The sequence below is a fragment of the Equus asinus genome, chromosome 2, assembly GCF_041296235.1.
Source record: "Equus asinus isolate D_3611 breed Donkey chromosome 2, EquAss-T2T_v2, whole genome shotgun sequence".
Taxonomy (NCBI): Eukaryota; Metazoa; Chordata; class Mammalia; order Perissodactyla; family Equidae; genus Equus; species Equus asinus.
Genome location: NC_091791.1, coordinates 153,940,515 through 153,958,017, shown reverse-complemented (window position 1 = coordinate 153,958,017; position 17,503 = coordinate 153,940,515). Strand labels below are relative to the sequence as shown.

Genomic DNA, 17,503 nt, shown 5'->3' with positions numbered 1-17,503 from the left:
CGGCTCTAAGGTACAACCCCCACCTCTCCCATGGGACTGGCCCCGCCCGCCGGCCCACTCCCTCTCCAGGCTTTCCTCTACCTTCTGCCTCACCTCTGTGCTCCGGGCACCCGCCTTCGCTCCTCCATGGGGCCTCTTTCCTGCCTTTGCACAGGCCCTGCCCAGAACACTGCCTCCCCGCCACCTCCTCTGCCCTCCTTCTGGCTTCACCTGCTCTCAGCTTCTCCTTGTTCAAGTCACAGCCTAAATCTCCTTCCCCCAGAGCCGCCCTCCCTGACTCCCCCGCCTGACCTGGGCTCCCCTCTCACATGCTCCCAGCACACCCACATCCGTCTCAGGACTTGTTTCACATCTTCTCTGCATGATGTAAGCTCCTTGAGGCCAGGGAGCGCGTCCAGTTACTGCTCTGTCCCTGGGCTCTCCGCTCAGGGTCTAGCACAGAGTAGGTGCGCCATGAATGTTTCTTGAACAAGGAAGGTTACCTCTGCCACGGCCTGCAGGCCCTCGTAATCCTGGCTCAAGCGGTCCTGTGTCTGGAGTATGGTGTTGGGGTCAAAGCTGGGGTCAGGCTCAGCCGGAAGGGCCACCTTCTGGGTGTCCCAGGGGCCAGAGTGGCAAGAAACCTCACACCAGGCCCCCAGGTTCCTCCGGCCTTCCCTTGGAGAACTCAGGGCAGACAGCGCCTGTGATGACAGGACAGAGAGCAGTGCGTCCAGAGGGGGCTCCTCGCAAGTAGCAGAAGGCTTGGCAGGGCGGGGCCAGTGCTGGTACCTGGGGTTCCTGCTGTAGGACGTGGCTGATGGGCACCTTGGCCTGGCAGCCCTCCCAGTCCTTCAGCTCCCAGGTGTCAGGGCCCCTCTGGTGCCCAGGCTTCAGGGCCTCTCCTGGGAAGGCCAAGAGAAGGACAAGGGCTGGACCTTCTCTTCCAGGGGCTTATGACCTTCTCAGGATTGCAAGGTCACAAACCCAGAGCAAGTGGGACACTATCTAGGACCGCCCATAGATAAGCACAATGTGCATGGTGTGAGATAAATACTACGGGCATCCGGGGGGAAAAATGGCCAGAGCGGTCTGGGGCCATCAAGAAAGATTCCAAGGACAAGGTGGGCTTCAGCGGGCCTTGCCAGGGGAGGCGCATTTGCAGACGGGGAGGCAAAGTGGCTCTGGTGGCAAGAACTGGGGCAGAGAGGGGTGGAGGAAGCACAGGCTTGGCCTCCTGGTAGGGGTGGACGAGCCTCTGGTCTCAGTCCCTCTGTGCCTCTGGCCCTGGGCAAAGGTCCGACAGAGCAGTGGCAGCCAAGCTGGCTGCTCAAGGTTGGGCTGAGGGAACTGAAGAAAAGGAAGAGGCACAGAGACAGATTGGAAAAGGGGAGAAAACAGAGAGAAGCAGGAAGCAGGAGAAGGGAGATCAGAATTTCGGGCAGCTCCACGTCCTTCTTTCTGCTGAGCCCAAAATGGCCTCCCCTTAATTTCCTCCCTTCAGTCCTCAGATGCGCCAGGGAGCCACACAGAATAAATTGATGATGGTCTGTTGAGGCTCCCACACCGGGTCTTGGCCTTGTACCTCTGTAGATGAAGTGCATCTGGACCTGGGGACATGGCTGCTGACTGCTGGGTGGTGCTAAGAGTTGGGTCCCATCCTTGGGTCTCCCAGGTGTGTCCCCATCAACCCTGCTGCAGTCTTCTGGAGACTCCCTCTGTACGGAGGATGGAAGGCTCTGGTTAGCTGCCAAAGTGGCTCCCCATCTGCAGCAGAGGGCCACCTCCGTACCTCCCCCAACCCTACCCCTGGCATTACTGGGCAAAGCCAGGGCCTGAAAATGCCAGGGAGCAGGCCCAACCCCTCTACCAATGCCAGGAGGCCAGGCAGTAGAGGACGCAGAAGGATAAGGTACCTCACATTCACTCGTCTACACAGTTAAACTGGAGAAGCAGGCCACACAGAACAAGAGGAAGGCAACACCCAAAGCAGCAGGTGTTAGCATAATGCAACTGCCTGGAGTTAAACATCACCGCCACGCAGTGAGCGACAGGGAAGAAACAGCCCTGGACGGGGAGTCGAGAGGCCTCTCCAGCAGGGATAACCACATGTCCCTGGGCAGAAACTTGGTCTCTTGGTCACCTCATCTGTAAAGTGAGGGGGTTGGACCAGACAACTGCTAACATATTGTGGATCTATTTTCAGCAATTGTTAATCACGTGGTCCAGGGAATAAATGCAAAAGGAAGAGCTCGACCTCGGCCAAGTTAGAACCACAGGCCTTTCAGACCTGGTTGTGTCAGGTGCCACATAAATGGTCAGTGCGGGCTGAGACTAGAACTCCGGTCAGCTGCTGACTACTCGGCCAGGCCACCTCCCGAGAAGTGAGGACCTGAGCTGCAGCCCACAGGGTGCATGGGGCATGGCCAGGCGGAGAGAAGGGAGCCCGAACATGGAGCCTCCTCAGGGATGAGGGTAGCACAGCCAAACCTGAGTGCAGGGTCTGAAGGCCGCACTTGACACACCTTGAGCTACATACACAGCTTCTTGAAAGAGAATGGAACAGACTGATGGGGCTGGGCCACCTGCCCACCACCCACGTGCTTTTTAAAAACTGGGGGCTCGATGAACTGACCCAAGGGTTTCAGAAAGTAGTCCCTCCGTTCTGGGTCCCTTCCCGGTCCCGCGCATACCGTGAGCGCCGCCTGGGCCGCCGCCGCCCGCGCCTGCTCATCCAAGCTGTGCAGCTCGGCCCCGAAGGCGCGCACGGCGCGCCCCAGCCGCAGGTGGCGCCGCAGCAGGGCCTCGGCGGCCGCCTGGTCCTGCCCGCAGGACGCGCTCTCCATCGCGCACTGCTGCTCCCGTAGCCACGAGGCCGCTTCTGCCGCGTCGGCGAAGTACTGCAGGGAGGGGCTGGCTGGGTGCGGGCCGACCCTGCACGGCCACCCCGGCTGCCCACCACCCGCCGCCCCGCTACCTGCTGGACGAGTAGGGCTGCCTGCAGCCGCGCACCCCGTCCCGCCGCCCGGGCCCGGAGCCACCGCCACGTGCCCTGCACCGCCTCGGCCCGCTCCCGGGGGTCCGGCTGCGTCGGGGGCCCGCGGGCACCCAGGTCGCAACCTCTCCGCACGAGATCAGCGCACACAGCCTGGTGGCAGCGGAGCTCAGCTTCCAGGGCCTGGTGGAGCGCAAAGCAGGGAGCTCGGTGAGGGGAAGGGAGGGACAGCAGGGAGGTGGGGACCGGCGGGGCGCCGGGCATCAAGCACCTTGTGTTTCTGCAGGGCCGCTGAGATCTGCCTAAGATCCCGGCCCAGGGCCGTGTCCTCCACCAGCTGTCGGCGCTCCCTCAACCAGGCTTCCTCCTCCTCACAGTTATGCAGGAACTCCAGCCGCTGCAGGGTGTGCTCCAGCAAGGCCCGCCTGAGGGGACAGCAAGGGCCACCAACGGGCTCAGGGAGTCATGGGGCTTGGGGAGGGGGTTGCCCACCAGGCTCAGATGCTCCCCCATAGACAGGACTTTTCTTTCCCCTGGATGACTCAACAAGGGAGGCTGAGGCCTGGGGGGTGAGGGTCAGGGTAGAGGAAGCTGCCAGGCCAGCAGTATTTCAACCTGGGCGGGAGGTAACTTGGGCAGGAGAAGGTGGAAGAGTTGGGCAAGCTCTTACCGGGCCCTGACAAGAGGCACCAGGCTCTGGTGGAGCTGGGCCAGCACCCCGGCCTTGGCCTGCAGCACCTCCACCCCAGTGCCCAAGGAGGAGTCCAGTTCCGTGGTCCGGCGGGCAAGATGGCTCATGTGGGCTCCGTGGGCTGAGACCTGGGCCTCTAGCAGGTCATGCCTCTGCATCAACTCCACTGCCTCTGCCAGCTGCTGCCCACAGGCTGTGGAGCTGGCTAGCACCTGGCCAGGGATGATGAGTGGTCACTGCAGTCCCAGAGTGCTGGGTCCCCACCAGTGCCAGTGCTGGTGCACCCTGCTGTGTTTCCCAGGGGTCTGTTGGTCCAGGCCCACCTGCAGCTCCTTGAGCTGGTTGGAGGCAGTCTCCACCTCCTGCAGCAGGCTCAGCACAGGCTGCATGCCTGCCATCTGCCTCCTCTGCCCTTGCAGACACTGAAGGAGCCGCTCCCAACGCCGAGTGATCTCCAGTTGCCTGGAGGACGTGAGAATAAGGGTGGTCTCCACTGGGCTGGGGCAGGGAAGCTACTGTAGGGTCCACAGCTGGTGGGGGGCTTGGTTGTCCTGGGGGAGCCCGAGCTCCGTGGCTGGGGCTCTGCGCATCCCAGCCTGGGATGGTTGGGGCAGTGTGTCCTTGCCTCGTAGACACAGGCAGGGAAGCCAGAAGGAGGGTCTGGGAGGTCTATGCCTTCATGGCCCCCCCAAGCCTTCTTTCCAGTCCCCATTCAGCAACTCCGTCCTTCCAGGTGCCCAGGTTAAAATCTTGATAATTCATTTTCTCACACCTCCGTGCTATTTGTCAAACATGCCAGATCTGATCTGTCTGCAAAGCCTCTTGGATTCAGAATTTATCCAGAATCCCACCCTTTCTCATCACTTCCCCTGCTTCTCCAGCCTGGATTATTGCAATGGCTTCATATCTGGTCCCTCTGCTTCTGACTTTGCCCCTTCAGTCTATTCCCGACATGGCATCCAGAGTGATCACGGGGAAACAGGTTAGATTGGGCCGCTCCTCTGCTCAAGCCCTCCCGTGATTTCCCAGCTTTCTCTGAGTAGAAACCAAGTCTTTACTGCGCCCTACAGAGCTGGGCATGATCTCGCCCCTCGCCCCTGAACCTCCCTGACCTCAGCTACCACGTGTTCACCTGGGCCAACGCTGGCCTCCGTGCTATTTGTCAAACATGCCAGGCATGCGCCCCCCGGGGACACCGCATTAGCCCTTCTCTCTGCCTGGTATACAATCTGTCCCCATACCTGGATGGCTGCTCCCTCACTTCCTTCTGGTTTTTGCTCAAAAGTCAACCTCCTCTGACCACCCAATCCAACCCCTCCCCTGACCTTGGCACTTCATAGTCCCCTATCCTGCTTTATTATTAATTTTTATCACTGTCTCACACACTGTATATTTTTCTTATCTGTCTGTTTTCCTTAGTAGTGTGTGAGCTCCATGAGGGGAGGGATTTTTATTTGACCTCTTCACTGCACAATCTCTAGCACCTAGAACCTTGCTTGGGTTGTAGTAGACACTCAATAAATGCTTGTTTAGTGAATGAATTAATAAGAAAGGACAGTGCTTTACCAAAAGGGATGAATTATGGGCGGTGGAATTGCAGACATCAGTGGGAGCTAGATCTTCTTATTTCTTTATTTTTATTTTTTTGGTGAGGAAGATTGGCCCTGAGCTGTTGTCTGTTGCCAATCTTCCTCTTTTTGCCTGAGGAAGATTGTCCCTGAGCTAACATCCATGCCAGCCTTCCTCTATTTTGTATGTGGGACACTGCCACAGTGTGGCTTGATGAGCAATGTGTAGATCCATGCCCGGGATCTGAACCTATGAATCTTGGATCTCCAAAGTGGAGCATGTGAACTTAACCACTATGCCACCAGGCTGGTCCTATCTTTTTAAGTGGATCCCTGAAACCATAAATCACCCCTCTCCTCTGTGGCAAGGAATGGGCATGTGTCAAATAGGGCTATGCTAGGAAGGCCTTAGCCTATATTGAAGATAGTTCATGTACCCGAAGCTCACCTGCGGGCTATATCTGCCCAGCTGTGGTACTGTTCCTGCTGGAGGATGTCCGCGAGCTCCGCTAGGGCCTGGAAACGCCCCTCCTGGGGCAGGATGCTGGCTTCCAGCATGCCCAGCCTCTGGGCGGCCACCTCCACTATGGCCGGGCTGGCTGGTGGGGCTGTGGCCTGGCCCAGCACGTGCTCTATATCTGTCAGGAAGCTCTCCCGGAGGGCCGCCTTGCACTGGAAGCGCCGGGCCAGGGTTTCCAGCCGCTCTAGCTGCAGGAGCCTCTGCTGCAGGGCCTGGCTCCGAGAGGCCTCTGCCTGCTCCAGGCCTGCCCAGCACTGGGACAGCTCCACAGGGCCCAGGCCCTCCTGAGGCAGGAACGGCCTGCGGTTCTGGGCTCGGAGTGCTGTCTGCAGCCGGAAGAGCAGGGCCTCCGTGGCCCCTCGCTGCTGCAGCCGCGGTGGCTTCTCCTGGGTGCGGAAGGAGGCAAAAGCCACCAGTAGCTGGCGCATGGCAGGCAGGGAGTCTGGGAAATCCCGCGCCTCCAGCTGCACCTGCTTCTCTGCAATCCAGCATAGCAGGTCGGCCACCAGGTGCTCGTACTGGGTCTGCAGCTCCTCTGTCTCCTGGAGCTGAAGCAGGATCTGGAGGGGGCATGCGAAGGGATCAGGGTGGCACCCGGGGCAGGCCCTGGAATGGAGGCATGCCCCTTTTGGATGCTGAGTGCCAGCCAGGGGTGCCCAGGTGGGTGGTAGCTCCTTCCTTCACTGAGGATGCACTAAAGTGGGGGTCCTCCCAGCCCCCAGAGAAGCGGGACTGCCTGCATTGCATACTCAGACCTGAGAGTGTGGGGCTCCCGCCCTGCCTTGTTCCATCTTGTACCCATTTGGCCTCACCCCTGGGGGTGCTATTTTTCTTTTTCTGAGCCTTCTGTCCCTTCCCTGAGGCCCCCACACCCCTAAAGCAGCTCAGAGCCCTTGGCCTGGATCATCTCCTGCAAGAGAGACACCAACCCTGAGAACAGTCCTCCCTGGCCTCAGCCTCTGCCATCGTGTCCAGAGAATAAGAAAGGCCCCCCAAAACATGGACTCGGCCCAGCAGAACTGCTTCTGTGCTTGTCCTTGCAGAGTCCGGCTCTCTGAGCCTCTTATCCTATTAGAAGCTTAACAGCCTAGAAGCAGAGGGGGATGGGGCCTGGGAGGGACAGGAGGGGCTGTCGCTCACCTGGCTTTCCCTGTGTGCCAGGCGCCATGCTGGGCACTTTTCTTGAACACTCATAGCAGCCTCTGTTACCCAGGCATTATTGTCTCCATTTTACAGTTGGAGCACAGTAAAGTTAGGCAACGTGGCCAAAGCCACACAGCTAGGAAGTGGCAGAGGCAGGCTTCAAACCCAGGCGTGTCTGACTCCAGAGCTCATGCTCGCCCCCACCTCTCCTCGATGCCACCTTCCCTTTGTCCCCAACCTTCGCGAGCCTTCTCTGGACAGTCTGCCCCTGGTGCAGGCGGGAGAAGTGGTGGTAGTAGAGGGAGACGTAGGTCATGATGGAACGCTCGTCAGGCTGCAGGGCCGCCACGTCCTCGGGGTCCAGCAGCTGAGCGATGCCCAGCTCCTGCTCAGCCACGCGGAAAGCGAAGTCCAGGTTGTGCATTGGGCGGTCAGCACGCAGGGAGCCGTAGTCAAGCAGGTCTGGCCTGGACAGAGAACAGGCAGTGCTCTTCACCAGAACAAGTTACCGATCGGGTTTAAGTGGACGTGTTAAAGGGGCAGACACGTCCTATTGGTCATTCACACCTTCCCGTACGTTAGTTTCCCCCTGACAGTTATCTGAGGCGCTGGCTGTAGGTATAGGGCCCTGGGATAATTTGGCTCAGGGGCGAGGCTCGTGGGCAGGGGGAGAAGCTCTAAAAGGGCTGGTACTTGCTGGGGAGAGGACCAAGAATAGCATCAGGGACACAAGACGTGAGAAAGGCAGGGGTCAAAGGCAAACCTGGTCAATTCCGTGGAATTTCCCAGGAAAGCCAGGAGGGGTAGTCATAGTCCAGGCCTCAGCCATCAGCCCTCTCTATTTCTGTGCCCAGGGCACAGGGGCCAGAAGGATGTAGGAGAATGGGCAGGTTGAAGACCCAAGCCCTGGAGCAGTTGGCTCAGTGGCAGAGGCCCCAGGAGGAAGGCTGTCAGGCCAGGTCAGGGCTGGGAGCGCACTGGGCCCCCTCTCCCTCATGCTCACCTGTGGGCATGGATGAGGGCACTGAAGCCGAGCCCGTCACTCCAGCTGCGGGAGAAGTCGGTGATGCTGACGTTGGTGTAGCAGGCTGTCTTCCGCTGGCACCAGACCAGCAGAGCTTCCTTGGCAGACAGCAGGGCTGCGCTGGCCCCGAACTCCTCCTGGAAGGGACAGGTGGGGAGGCGGCAGAGCCTGAGGCCGTGGGAGAGGCAGGCTGGGCGCAGTTGTAATCCTGTTCCCCACACCTGGAGGCGGGTGTGGACCACTCTTTTCAGAGCATCTGATTTTATTCGATTTCATTCGTGGTGGGCCGTGATTGGGGGTGAGAAAAATTGTCCTTCCAAAGAAGCGGGGCACCTGAAAGCTGTCGCCTCTGAGCACCCAGCTTTGAGTCACAACAGCAGTGGTAGCTCCCGTTTCTCTAGCCCTTCTGATGGCCCAGGTGTTGTGCTAACCGACCCTGGGCTGCACAGAATTGAGGCTGAGTTTCATTAACCGGCTCCTGTCATCGAAGGCTTTCTGCCATCCAGGATCTGGGCCCATACGCATGGCTCTCCACGCCTCACAGCCATAGGAGGGAGGCACGATTAGTATTTATATTCTAAGGATCATACAACGAGATGCAAGAGGAGAGATGAGGAAGCGGCCCAGGGTTCTGCAGCCAATAGGGGAGGGTCTCGCTTGACCCAGGACCGTCTGACAGAGAGCCCACTTCTGAGTGGTGAGCCCACCTGCCCACCACCTCAACAGCTCACTCGGCTGCCTGAGGGCAGAGCCCTGGGAAATGGCCATCTCTACCTGGTTCTGATCCCCTCCCCCACGGCACGTGCCTCTCATTGATAACTTTCTTTGCGCTGCCACTCTTGGCATCCACCTGCCCCGCCCCTGCCCTCTTTCTTCCACTCAGTGTTTCTTTCCCTCCTCCTTCCTTCCTTCTCCTGCTTCCCTGCCCTCCCCTCAGGGGCACTCTCCTTCCATCCACTCCCTTCCTCACCCCTCACACGCCAAAGCCCCCCCTCGCCTCTCTCCTCTCCCTCGCTTCCTCTTTTTTTCTCCCCCTTTCCATCAATTTCTGTTTATAAACTCAAAATGTCAAAACACAGTAGACTGCATTTCCTCCCCTGGCCTTTGGGCCCCGCGCGTGGGTAGGAAGGACACGTGGGCAGAAGTGCAGGGGGAGGGGGACAGGAGCTGGGCTCTGTCACAGCAAGGCCACTGATAACCTGAGCGGCCGGCCCGCCTGGCAGACAGGAACCAGGAGAGATTCTGGAGATGAGCACGTGAAGGTGCGGGGTCAGATATGGCTGAGTTTTGCAGGGAGCAGGGCTGGAGTTGGCTGAGGACAAGCAGAGCCAGCAGGGCGGATGGTGGCCCGTCAGAGGATGATGCAGACCTGCTGCTCCCAAGGGAAGGGGTGGCAGGGCACCTGGAACTGGCTTAGGGGCCGGGGGAGGGGAACCAGGCTTTCTGGAAGGGCTTGAGGTCAGCTAGGGATTCTTCCACCTGTTCATTCACCACAGAGGTGCTAGGCTCTGGGGACAGCCAGGCAAGGGCCCTGCTCTGCTGGGGCTCACATCACACCGTGAGTTCCAAGGGGCCTCCTGGATTTGAGCCAAGTCTATGGCCTCTTTTCATTAAGGCTTCATTCTCTAGGTTGGTTTTCCTAACCCTCTGGACTCGAGTTTTAGTGGTGTCTTGGAAACTATGAAACTATGAAAATTGATAAATATGAGGACTTTGTGTTTTCACTCTTTCTGATCCAGTTGTGGGAAAAGGAGAGGTAGGATGGAGGAAGATGAGGGACCATCTCTTTGGTCGTCAGGACACTGGGGGTTTGGAAAGCTCCAGGGCTGGGACTCCCTCTGTATGTTCCACTTCCCCCAACGGCCCGTGAGAGTGTGATGGAAGTTATAGGGTTTCGGTGCCAGGGAGGCAGCAACAAGTTGGGAGTGAAAGGCGTGTCACAGGCAGTCGCCTAGACCCCTCACTAGTGAAAGGCTTGTCCCAGATGGGGTGTGAAGCCCATGAACCTAGTTCTCACTTTAGCATATTACAATCTCTCAGACATTCTGAGCTCTTTGCCCATGGTTGAAGAGTGAATATTGATTGTGTGGATGCCACGGATCTGCTCTGGGGATCATAACAGTCAGGTGGACAGCTCTGTCCCCAGGGGCCTGAGGTGAGGCCAGGGCTGGGCTGGGCTGGGCTGGGCTGCGTGCTGGGTGCTGGGGGCTGAGACATACCCTGTCCAGGGAGATGTGGGAAATCTGGAAACGCAGAATGATGACCCAGATGAGTCCCAGGATGAGCGTCTGGTCTCCGTCCACGATGTTCTCTGGCCCAATGAGGGGAATTGGCACCTGTGGGCACAGTTGGCTTGGCTCAGCCATGAAGCTCGTGAGCCAGAGCAGACTCGGAGTAACCAAAAGTCCAGGGGGCCGTTTTTCAGATGGGAGGGTCCTGGAATCCATCCTGCCCTAGGAGGTCCCTGAGGGAGCAGCAGGCAGGGCACAAGGCCAGGCAAGTGAAGGCTTTCTAAGTGGTTGGGACTTTGACTCCAAGCCCATCTGGGCAAAGCCCCAACCTGATGAACTGGCTGGACCACTGGAGTGGGAGGACCTCCTGTACGTGAGCTACAGGTAAACCTAGACCGAGGTCAATGGTTCAACTACAGGGGTTGGAAATGAGGGGTCATAACAGTCAATGTATGAGCTCAACAGCAATAGCAACTGTGCCTCCACCTCACAGGGCATCTCAGAGTCTCCACGGAGTGCTTGGGTCCCTGGCTCACACCTGAATCTCAAGCTTCCTCACCAGTGTTTCCGCTCCTGTTAAAAATTCAGATTCCCAGGCCACACCCACTCAGACTCTCTTGGGCCAGGGCCTACGAATTTGCATTTGGACAAACACCTTGGGTGGTTCCTGTGTGCACTAATGTTGAGAACCTACTGCCCTAGATCTTGCTGCTTGGACAGGGAGGAGGAGCAGATCAAGGGGAAAAAAAACAGAATAAACATAGAAGCTGCAATGGCCTGGGCCCCTTCACCCTCTGGCTCCATCTTCCTCTCCTGGATCACATGGCCAAGGCCCCTGGGATTCTTGTAGTCCCTGAGATTCTAAGCACAAGCCTTGGGGCCTTTGCACTGACTGCCCCTGCCGTCTGAAAATAATGCTCCCCCAGATAGACACACGGCTACTTTCTTTAAGTCTTTACTCAAATGCCACTTTCTCAGTGAGGCCTACCCTGCCACCCTATTTAAAATCAAAGCCCAAGGGCTGTTCTTCCTGCCCGAACACACTCCCTTCAACCCCTCACCCTGCTCGGGTGGGGATGTTGGTTTAGTCCTTGCTGTCTCCCAAGCACCTAGTAGAGTGTCAGCATGTAGTGGGTAATTGATAAATGTGCACTAAATGAAGAGAGAAAGGGAGAGAGACTCCATCAGACCTGGTGGGAAACTGGCTTCAGCCACCCGCCAGCCTGGAGGGAGGGGCTGCATCCCCGGGAACTCCCCGTGGGTACACTGTTGTATCCACCTGGTCTCTGAAGGGCCCACCCCCTGCTCTGCCCTCTTCTCCTGGCACCTGAGCCCTTCTGCATTTGACTCAGCTTGGAGTCAGAGCATCTGGTCGGTGGGGTGTTAGAGTCTGCTGCTGCCAGCTCTTGAGAGCTGATCTTCCCAGCTTTGTATCAACGCCACTGAAATCAGCAAATGCTACGAACCAGGGCTTTTAGTGCCCCCTCCCCAACTCCCCAAGAGCCGGTTGTTAAACATTTACCAGCACACCACTGATCTGGGTTCAAATAAACTGTGTGTCCTGAAACTGCAGGCCCCTTGAAGTCAGGTCTGGGCTTGGCTGACTGCAGTCCCCGGAGCCTGGCGCGGAGCACCTAGCACATGGCAAGGTCTCCAGAAATGAGCGCATCCCACATTCTATTTATTAACGGTGCTTTGGGGCAGGGGGTAATCATTTGACCACAGCTGCCTTATATGTATAGTGGAGACGAGGCTGTCACCTTTACAGGCTACGTATCAGTGCCATGCTGTGTATCAAAGCTCGAGGGGAGCTACAGAGCCTCTGACAAGGGCCACGGGGCTCACGCCCTTCCCCAGTCCCCGGAGTGGAGGTGGCTGGCTCACAGGCCATTGTCCCCAGAACCAAGTAGGGCCTGGCATTCTGTGGCTGGCAGCTTTCTGCTCTTCTGTGTGCTCAGGGACCACAGTGTTCCCATCCTTTGCTTTGGTTTCTTACCTCCCTGGCCACCCTCCAGCATATCAGCACCCAGGGCTCTGACTGCGACCTCCATTCCAGGACATGAGTGACCGGCACACACACAGTCAGGCTCAGCCCAGCCAGTTCCAGGTCGGTGACTTCCCAGCCTCCAGGGACAGCCACCTCCCGGCTTCAGTACCTGAGGCCAGGAGAGCTGTGGCTTCCCAGTTCCCGGTTCTCAGTATAAATGACCTATGCACAGCCCCCTGACACTGGGCACAAGGGTCCCTCCGTGTCCCTCGAGCTCTTGCCTCCTTTTAGTGACTCTTTCTTTGGCTCGTCTCTTTCTCTCAGGGTCCCTCCTGTTGGCTGAGCCCCTCCCTGCTATCTGGTCCAGCTTCTCCAAGGCAGAGCCTGTGCCTCTTCCCTCCACTGCCTGGCTCAGTGTCTGGGTTCTTCCTGAGTCCTACCCTCAGCCTGCCTCCCACAGCCCCGCATCTGGACTCTGCTGGCCAGTTGACCATGGGTCTTGCCTGGTAAATAATTTCCTCATTTATGAAAAGGGAAGGTTAAGAGTCAGTCCTTCAGCTTCGAACCCTGCGATTCTCTCATCACTGTCAATGGCGTATTTCAGTCCCACCCGCCAGGAATGATGGCTGTTCCTGCTTCAAGCTGGGAGAACCGTGCAAGGAAGGGCTTTGCTTCCTGGCCCCCAGTATCCCAGCTGCTGCTTCTGGATTCAGGCTCCAGAGCTTCTGCTCTGCCTTGTGGCCAGCCAAGGAAAGATGATCTAGTGGTCCAGCCTGCCCTCGCTGCCCGCCCCAGCACCAGGCCCAGAGCCCTCTCCCCAGTGCCCACCTTGGCCCTGAGGAAGGCCAGAGCACGGCTGCTGTTCTCTAGGAAGTGCACGCGCATGCGGCCCCGGCTAGGGGGCGGCAGGGCCTCCCCGGAGATGAGCTCCAGCAGGCGCAGAAGGTGGATGCCATCGGCCAGCTCCGTGTACAAGTTCTGGATTTTGATGCCAACCTGGGAGGGAATCGGGGAAGGCACAGGGTCAGCCCAGCCTCACCTGTCTGCCCCATCCCAGGACATGAGGGGCAGAGCCCAGAGCAGCTGCCTTGAGGAGGGAACGTAGGCTTTAGCTGTGATTTAGGGTCGAGAGAAACCTTAGTGGATGACCTCACAGTCAGCCTCCCAGGGTCCACTGGCCAGGGAGCTGTGGGCATGGTACAGGTGGGCTGTGGTGCACACCCAGCTACACTTACCCGGCCGTGCTGGAAGATGTTGTTGATCCAGTTGGTGAAAGTCTTCTCCTGTACCCGCATGTGCCGTGCCTGCAGCTTGCGAACGTGGCCCACCTCGTACGCAGAGTCCATGGCGGGACTGGACCAGGAGAGCCGTCCCTGGCCCCCTGCTTCAGGTGTCCTTTAGCCCCAAGGAGCTGCTGGGGATTATGGGGCTGACCAGCCAGCAGGCCTGCAGCCCTCTGGGGACTAGGGACCACAAGACGTTTCCCTAAGCTGGAGATGTTGGGGCGGGGGGAGTATGGATACGGATGACTCCCTGGAAGAGGTGTGCCTCTGCCAGGGGTAAGGGGGCCCCTCCCTGCCAGACTGTCCCCACATTTGGTGGAGGATCGAAGCTTGGAGCCTAGCCAGGTAAGGTTCTGGGGCTCTGGCTGATGCCCTGTGCTTGAATGTCCCAGGGACCCTTTCACCCCACCCCACTTTCCAGATTCTTCTTCTTAGATCTCTGGATCGGCAGCTGCTTCTTGGGATGAATAGGGCAGGTGGAAGGAGAACAGGAAACGGCTCACCTTGGTGATGTCCAGGCCTGGGGAGGAGACCCGGCTGGACAGACGGAAATAGCAGATAGCAGGGGCTGTGTGGGGAGGAGAGGCTAAGGCCAAGGCCGGAGCTGGGGCTACGCCATGGTCCTCCTCTTTAGCAAGCAGGGCCGGGATGACGGCACACAGAAGGCATTGTCCTCCCACCTGCCGCAGGGCGTGGCCCAGACTGGGAGGGGGCGGCTCAAGAATGCTGTAGACATTGCTCCAGGATCTCCTCCATCATCATCCCCCAACGTCAGCCTGGGGTCCTGGCTCCCAAGACGCAGAGGACCATGGGATGGCCTTGAGTTGGCTCTGGGTGGGAGTACTGTGGGGGGCTGCGGTCTGGGTTAAAGGCACCTCTGGTCAGAAGCTTCTGCACCCCTGCAGGCCCTCTTTGTGAACACCTGCAGGGGCGGGGATGGAGGGAGCATGCTGGGCCGTGGCCCTGTCGTCTTCTCCTGGGGAACACCCCATAGACAGAGGGGAATCAACACACCCTGTGCTTGGCTTTCCAGGCCCCCCTGACAGAAATGCATCCAACCTAGCCCAGGACAGGAAGGTGCATGCCTCCTCATGCCTGGGGGCTATTTCCTGAAGGGGGCTCCCCCTGGGAAGGGATAACCTGGTGCCGCAGAAGCTGTGGAAATGACAAAGTCAGAGACGCAATGTTCACCTTTGGGGGCTCCACAGAGAGGCACCCAGGCCCTGTGCTCCCGCGGAGCCGGCTGGGCCCGGGCTTGGGGGCAGGGGCTGCGGAGGGGGCCAGCAGGCTCCTCTCTCTCCCTCCACGAGCAACTTTAAGCTGCATGCCAGAGAGAGCGAGTTCTAACTCAGGTGGTGTCACAGAACGGCCTGGCTCAACTCAGGGTAGCAGTCACTGGGTTGCAGTGTGTGTCTGTGTCTGTGTCTGCAGTGTGGGTCGATCCATCCGGCAGCCCCAGGGGCTCTGAGAGGAGACGCAACACTCCTCATCGGGGGGTCCTCGACAGTCGAAGCCAGTGAGGGGAGCAGCGGCCGCAGCCTGCCCTCGAGAGCTGGGCAGGAGGAACCACACCTGATCCCCAGGCGGGGGCTCAGAGTGAGGGGCACGGTGCTCTTGGGGTGGGGCAGCTCCCCTGTGTCTGTTGTCCTCTCCCTGCGAGGTCCCTCCTGCCACTGTCTTCCCGATGCTTGGGATGAGCCCGAGCCTCCTCCTTGCTTGCAGTCCCAGATCCAGTCAGTCGCCAGTGGCTGCCGCTGTGTGTCCCCAGCGCTCCACGGTCCACCCTCCCACCCTGTCTATGCTCACTGCCCCTGCAGATTCTTGGCATTTCCTGCTCTCTCGCCCCTCCCCACACAGCCCCTGCTATCTGCCATTTCCGTCAGTCCAGCCGGGTCTCCTCCCCAGGCCCAGATAACACCAAGGTGAGTGGTTTCCTTTTTTCCTCCCACCTGCCCTGTTCATCCCAAGACACAGCTGCCAATCTGCTGCCAGAGATCTGAGAAGAAGAATCTGGCTCATCACCGGTCCCCAGCTCATCATCCTGCCTGCTCCTCAGCTACACACGGTCCTCAGACTTACCTCCCAGAGCACAACTCTGCTCACGCCTATGAAGACACCCCATTGCCTGGACAGGACCAGAGCTTTCCTGCCCAGACCTGGGCTCAGCTCTTCCCTCTCTCAGCTTAGAATGCCCCTTCTGCTCCCCAGTGCCCACATTCTTCTATCCTATCCGCCCCAGTTAAAATCCTGCTTCTTCTAGGAAGTCCCCTCTCCTGCCCCCGTAAGCTTGTTTCTCCTCCTATTAAGACCCTTGCCCCAGGCATCTTGTGTGATGTGGCCACCAGAGGACAGGATGGAGCTGCAGGACGCTTTGTACAGAGATCTCAACAGAGGTTGTTTCATTTGAGGTTGTTGAGTGGGGCTTGGAAGTGCTTTTCTTCCTTCTTAGCTCAACTGTAGCTAAAGCCATTGCACACGCTGCAAGGACCTGCTCCTCTTTTGCAGTAACTGATTGCAGCCCCTGCTGAAATCCCCATTGGTCAGTACATAGTTTTGGATTATTTACATTGTAAGTAACTGAAATCTCAAGTCAAATGGGTTTAAACAACATAAAGGGAATGTATTGACCCATGTAACTGAAAAGTCTGGCAGGAGGAAGACTTTAGGTAAGGTTTGATCCAGCAGCTCAAATGATGCCACCTGGATTCCCTCTGCCTTTCTCAATGCCTCCTTCATCTTCATCTTCCTCAGGGTGGTTGCTGTCAGTCTAACCTCACTCCCCTACTCCCAGCAGCTCTGGACACTCCCCTCAATGTTGTTTATACTGTTGCACCAATAGACTCACTTCTTTCCACTGCATGGTTCTGAGAGGAGAGAACATCTCTCTCAAGAGTTGGAACAGAAGTCTGAGGGGCCTGGCTCTCATAGGCTTGAATTGAGCTACATGTCCATTCCTGAACCAATTTCTGTGACCAGGGGGATGAAATACTCTAATTGGCTTAAGCCAATTAGGACCCACCCTAGAAAAAGATGGGGGTCTATCTCACCCAAACCTCAAGGCTTAGACTGAGGATGGGAAAGCAGGGAGTGCTCTGCAAAGTAAATTCCAGGTGTGGAATGCCAAAAGGGCAGATGTGCGCTAGTGGGAAAAACCTGGATGTCTGCTATGGGTGGTCCACACCTGTGATGTGTGGCAAGAGGCAGGGGCAGTGGTAGCCAGCCTGGGGGCTCCACCTTAGCAGGACTGCACCTTCAGATGCATGGGCCTGCCCGCACACTGGAGAGAGGACGTCACGGTGGGCCGGTCTCCTTGGAGAGTGCTCAGTGATGCCCTGTCCCTGCCTCAGAAGGGTCCACCTCCATGGCCCCCTCCAGTCTTAGCTGCCAGTCACTCTGAGTTGGGACCTGAGCCTCCCTGGGGGCCTGCTCCCGGACCTGGCCTCTGCCCCCAGCTGATGGAGCTGCTTTCCTGTTAAAGAAGCCACCCAGAGAGGACACAGGACGGGTAGTGGGTCACAGGGACGGCACACAGAAGGGGCGCACCCTCCCTGACTCCTCTGCTTCATTCAGAATGGATCCAAGGGACCCCTGCTCCACTCCTGAGACAGCTGGGACGCAGTCACTGGAAACCAGAGCCGATGGGGTGAAGGTCTGATTTTTCCAGAAGTTTATTGATCAGTAGACTGCATCCTGTTTGTTTGACACTTCTAAACAAGATTACAAAAAAATAGAAGCACTGTGTATTAACCGCATCGGCTAACTGACATGTAACCTGATGCACTCTGAAATTAGACCCACGTTTATCTGAATAAACTCAGTGGTTATCTGTCCTAAGAATGTTCTTCTGCCACACTCCCTGGAGGAAATCAACAGTGCCTCTGCGAAACGCTCTCCCCATCTTCAAGGCAAGGTGCCGAGGGCATTATGACAGAGTGTAAGGTGCAAAGTGGACAGGTCCACCTGGGGCTGTCAGGCCATGACTCTGGTGGTGAAACCCCACCCTGGGCGCTGGACTCCAGTATAAGACTTTCCCGGTGTGGTGGGCGGGGCTCCTTAGGAGACCCAGCGGACAGCAGAAAGGG

The 17,503-nt window shown here is 58.0% G+C and overlaps 1 protein-coding gene across 1 annotated transcript in view; it reads right to left on the bottom strand.

Moving 5' to 3' along the window:
* The window catches only part of SPTBN5 (spectrin beta, non-erythrocytic 5), a 49,266-nt gene extending 35,226 nt beyond the window's left edge, over positions 1-14,040 (bottom strand). The window contains 15 exon segments of the mRNA XM_070519655.1: positions 483-683; positions 2,673-2,879; positions 2,957-3,157; positions 3,246-3,399; positions 3,645-3,877; positions 3,989-4,127; positions 5,682-6,313; positions 7,135-7,363; positions 7,900-8,057; positions 10,140-10,256; positions 12,967-13,134; positions 13,374-13,483; positions 13,486-13,848; positions 13,925-13,941; positions 14,036-14,040. Coding sequence (XP_070375756.1) covers positions 483-683; positions 2,673-2,879; positions 2,957-3,157; positions 3,246-3,399; positions 3,645-3,877; positions 3,989-4,127; positions 5,682-6,313; positions 7,135-7,363; positions 7,900-8,057; positions 10,140-10,256; positions 12,967-13,134; positions 13,374-13,483; positions 13,486-13,848; positions 13,925-13,941; positions 14,036-14,040 — 2,934 coding nt within the window.
* Between the last annotated feature and the right edge of the window lie 3,463 nt (positions 14,041-17,503).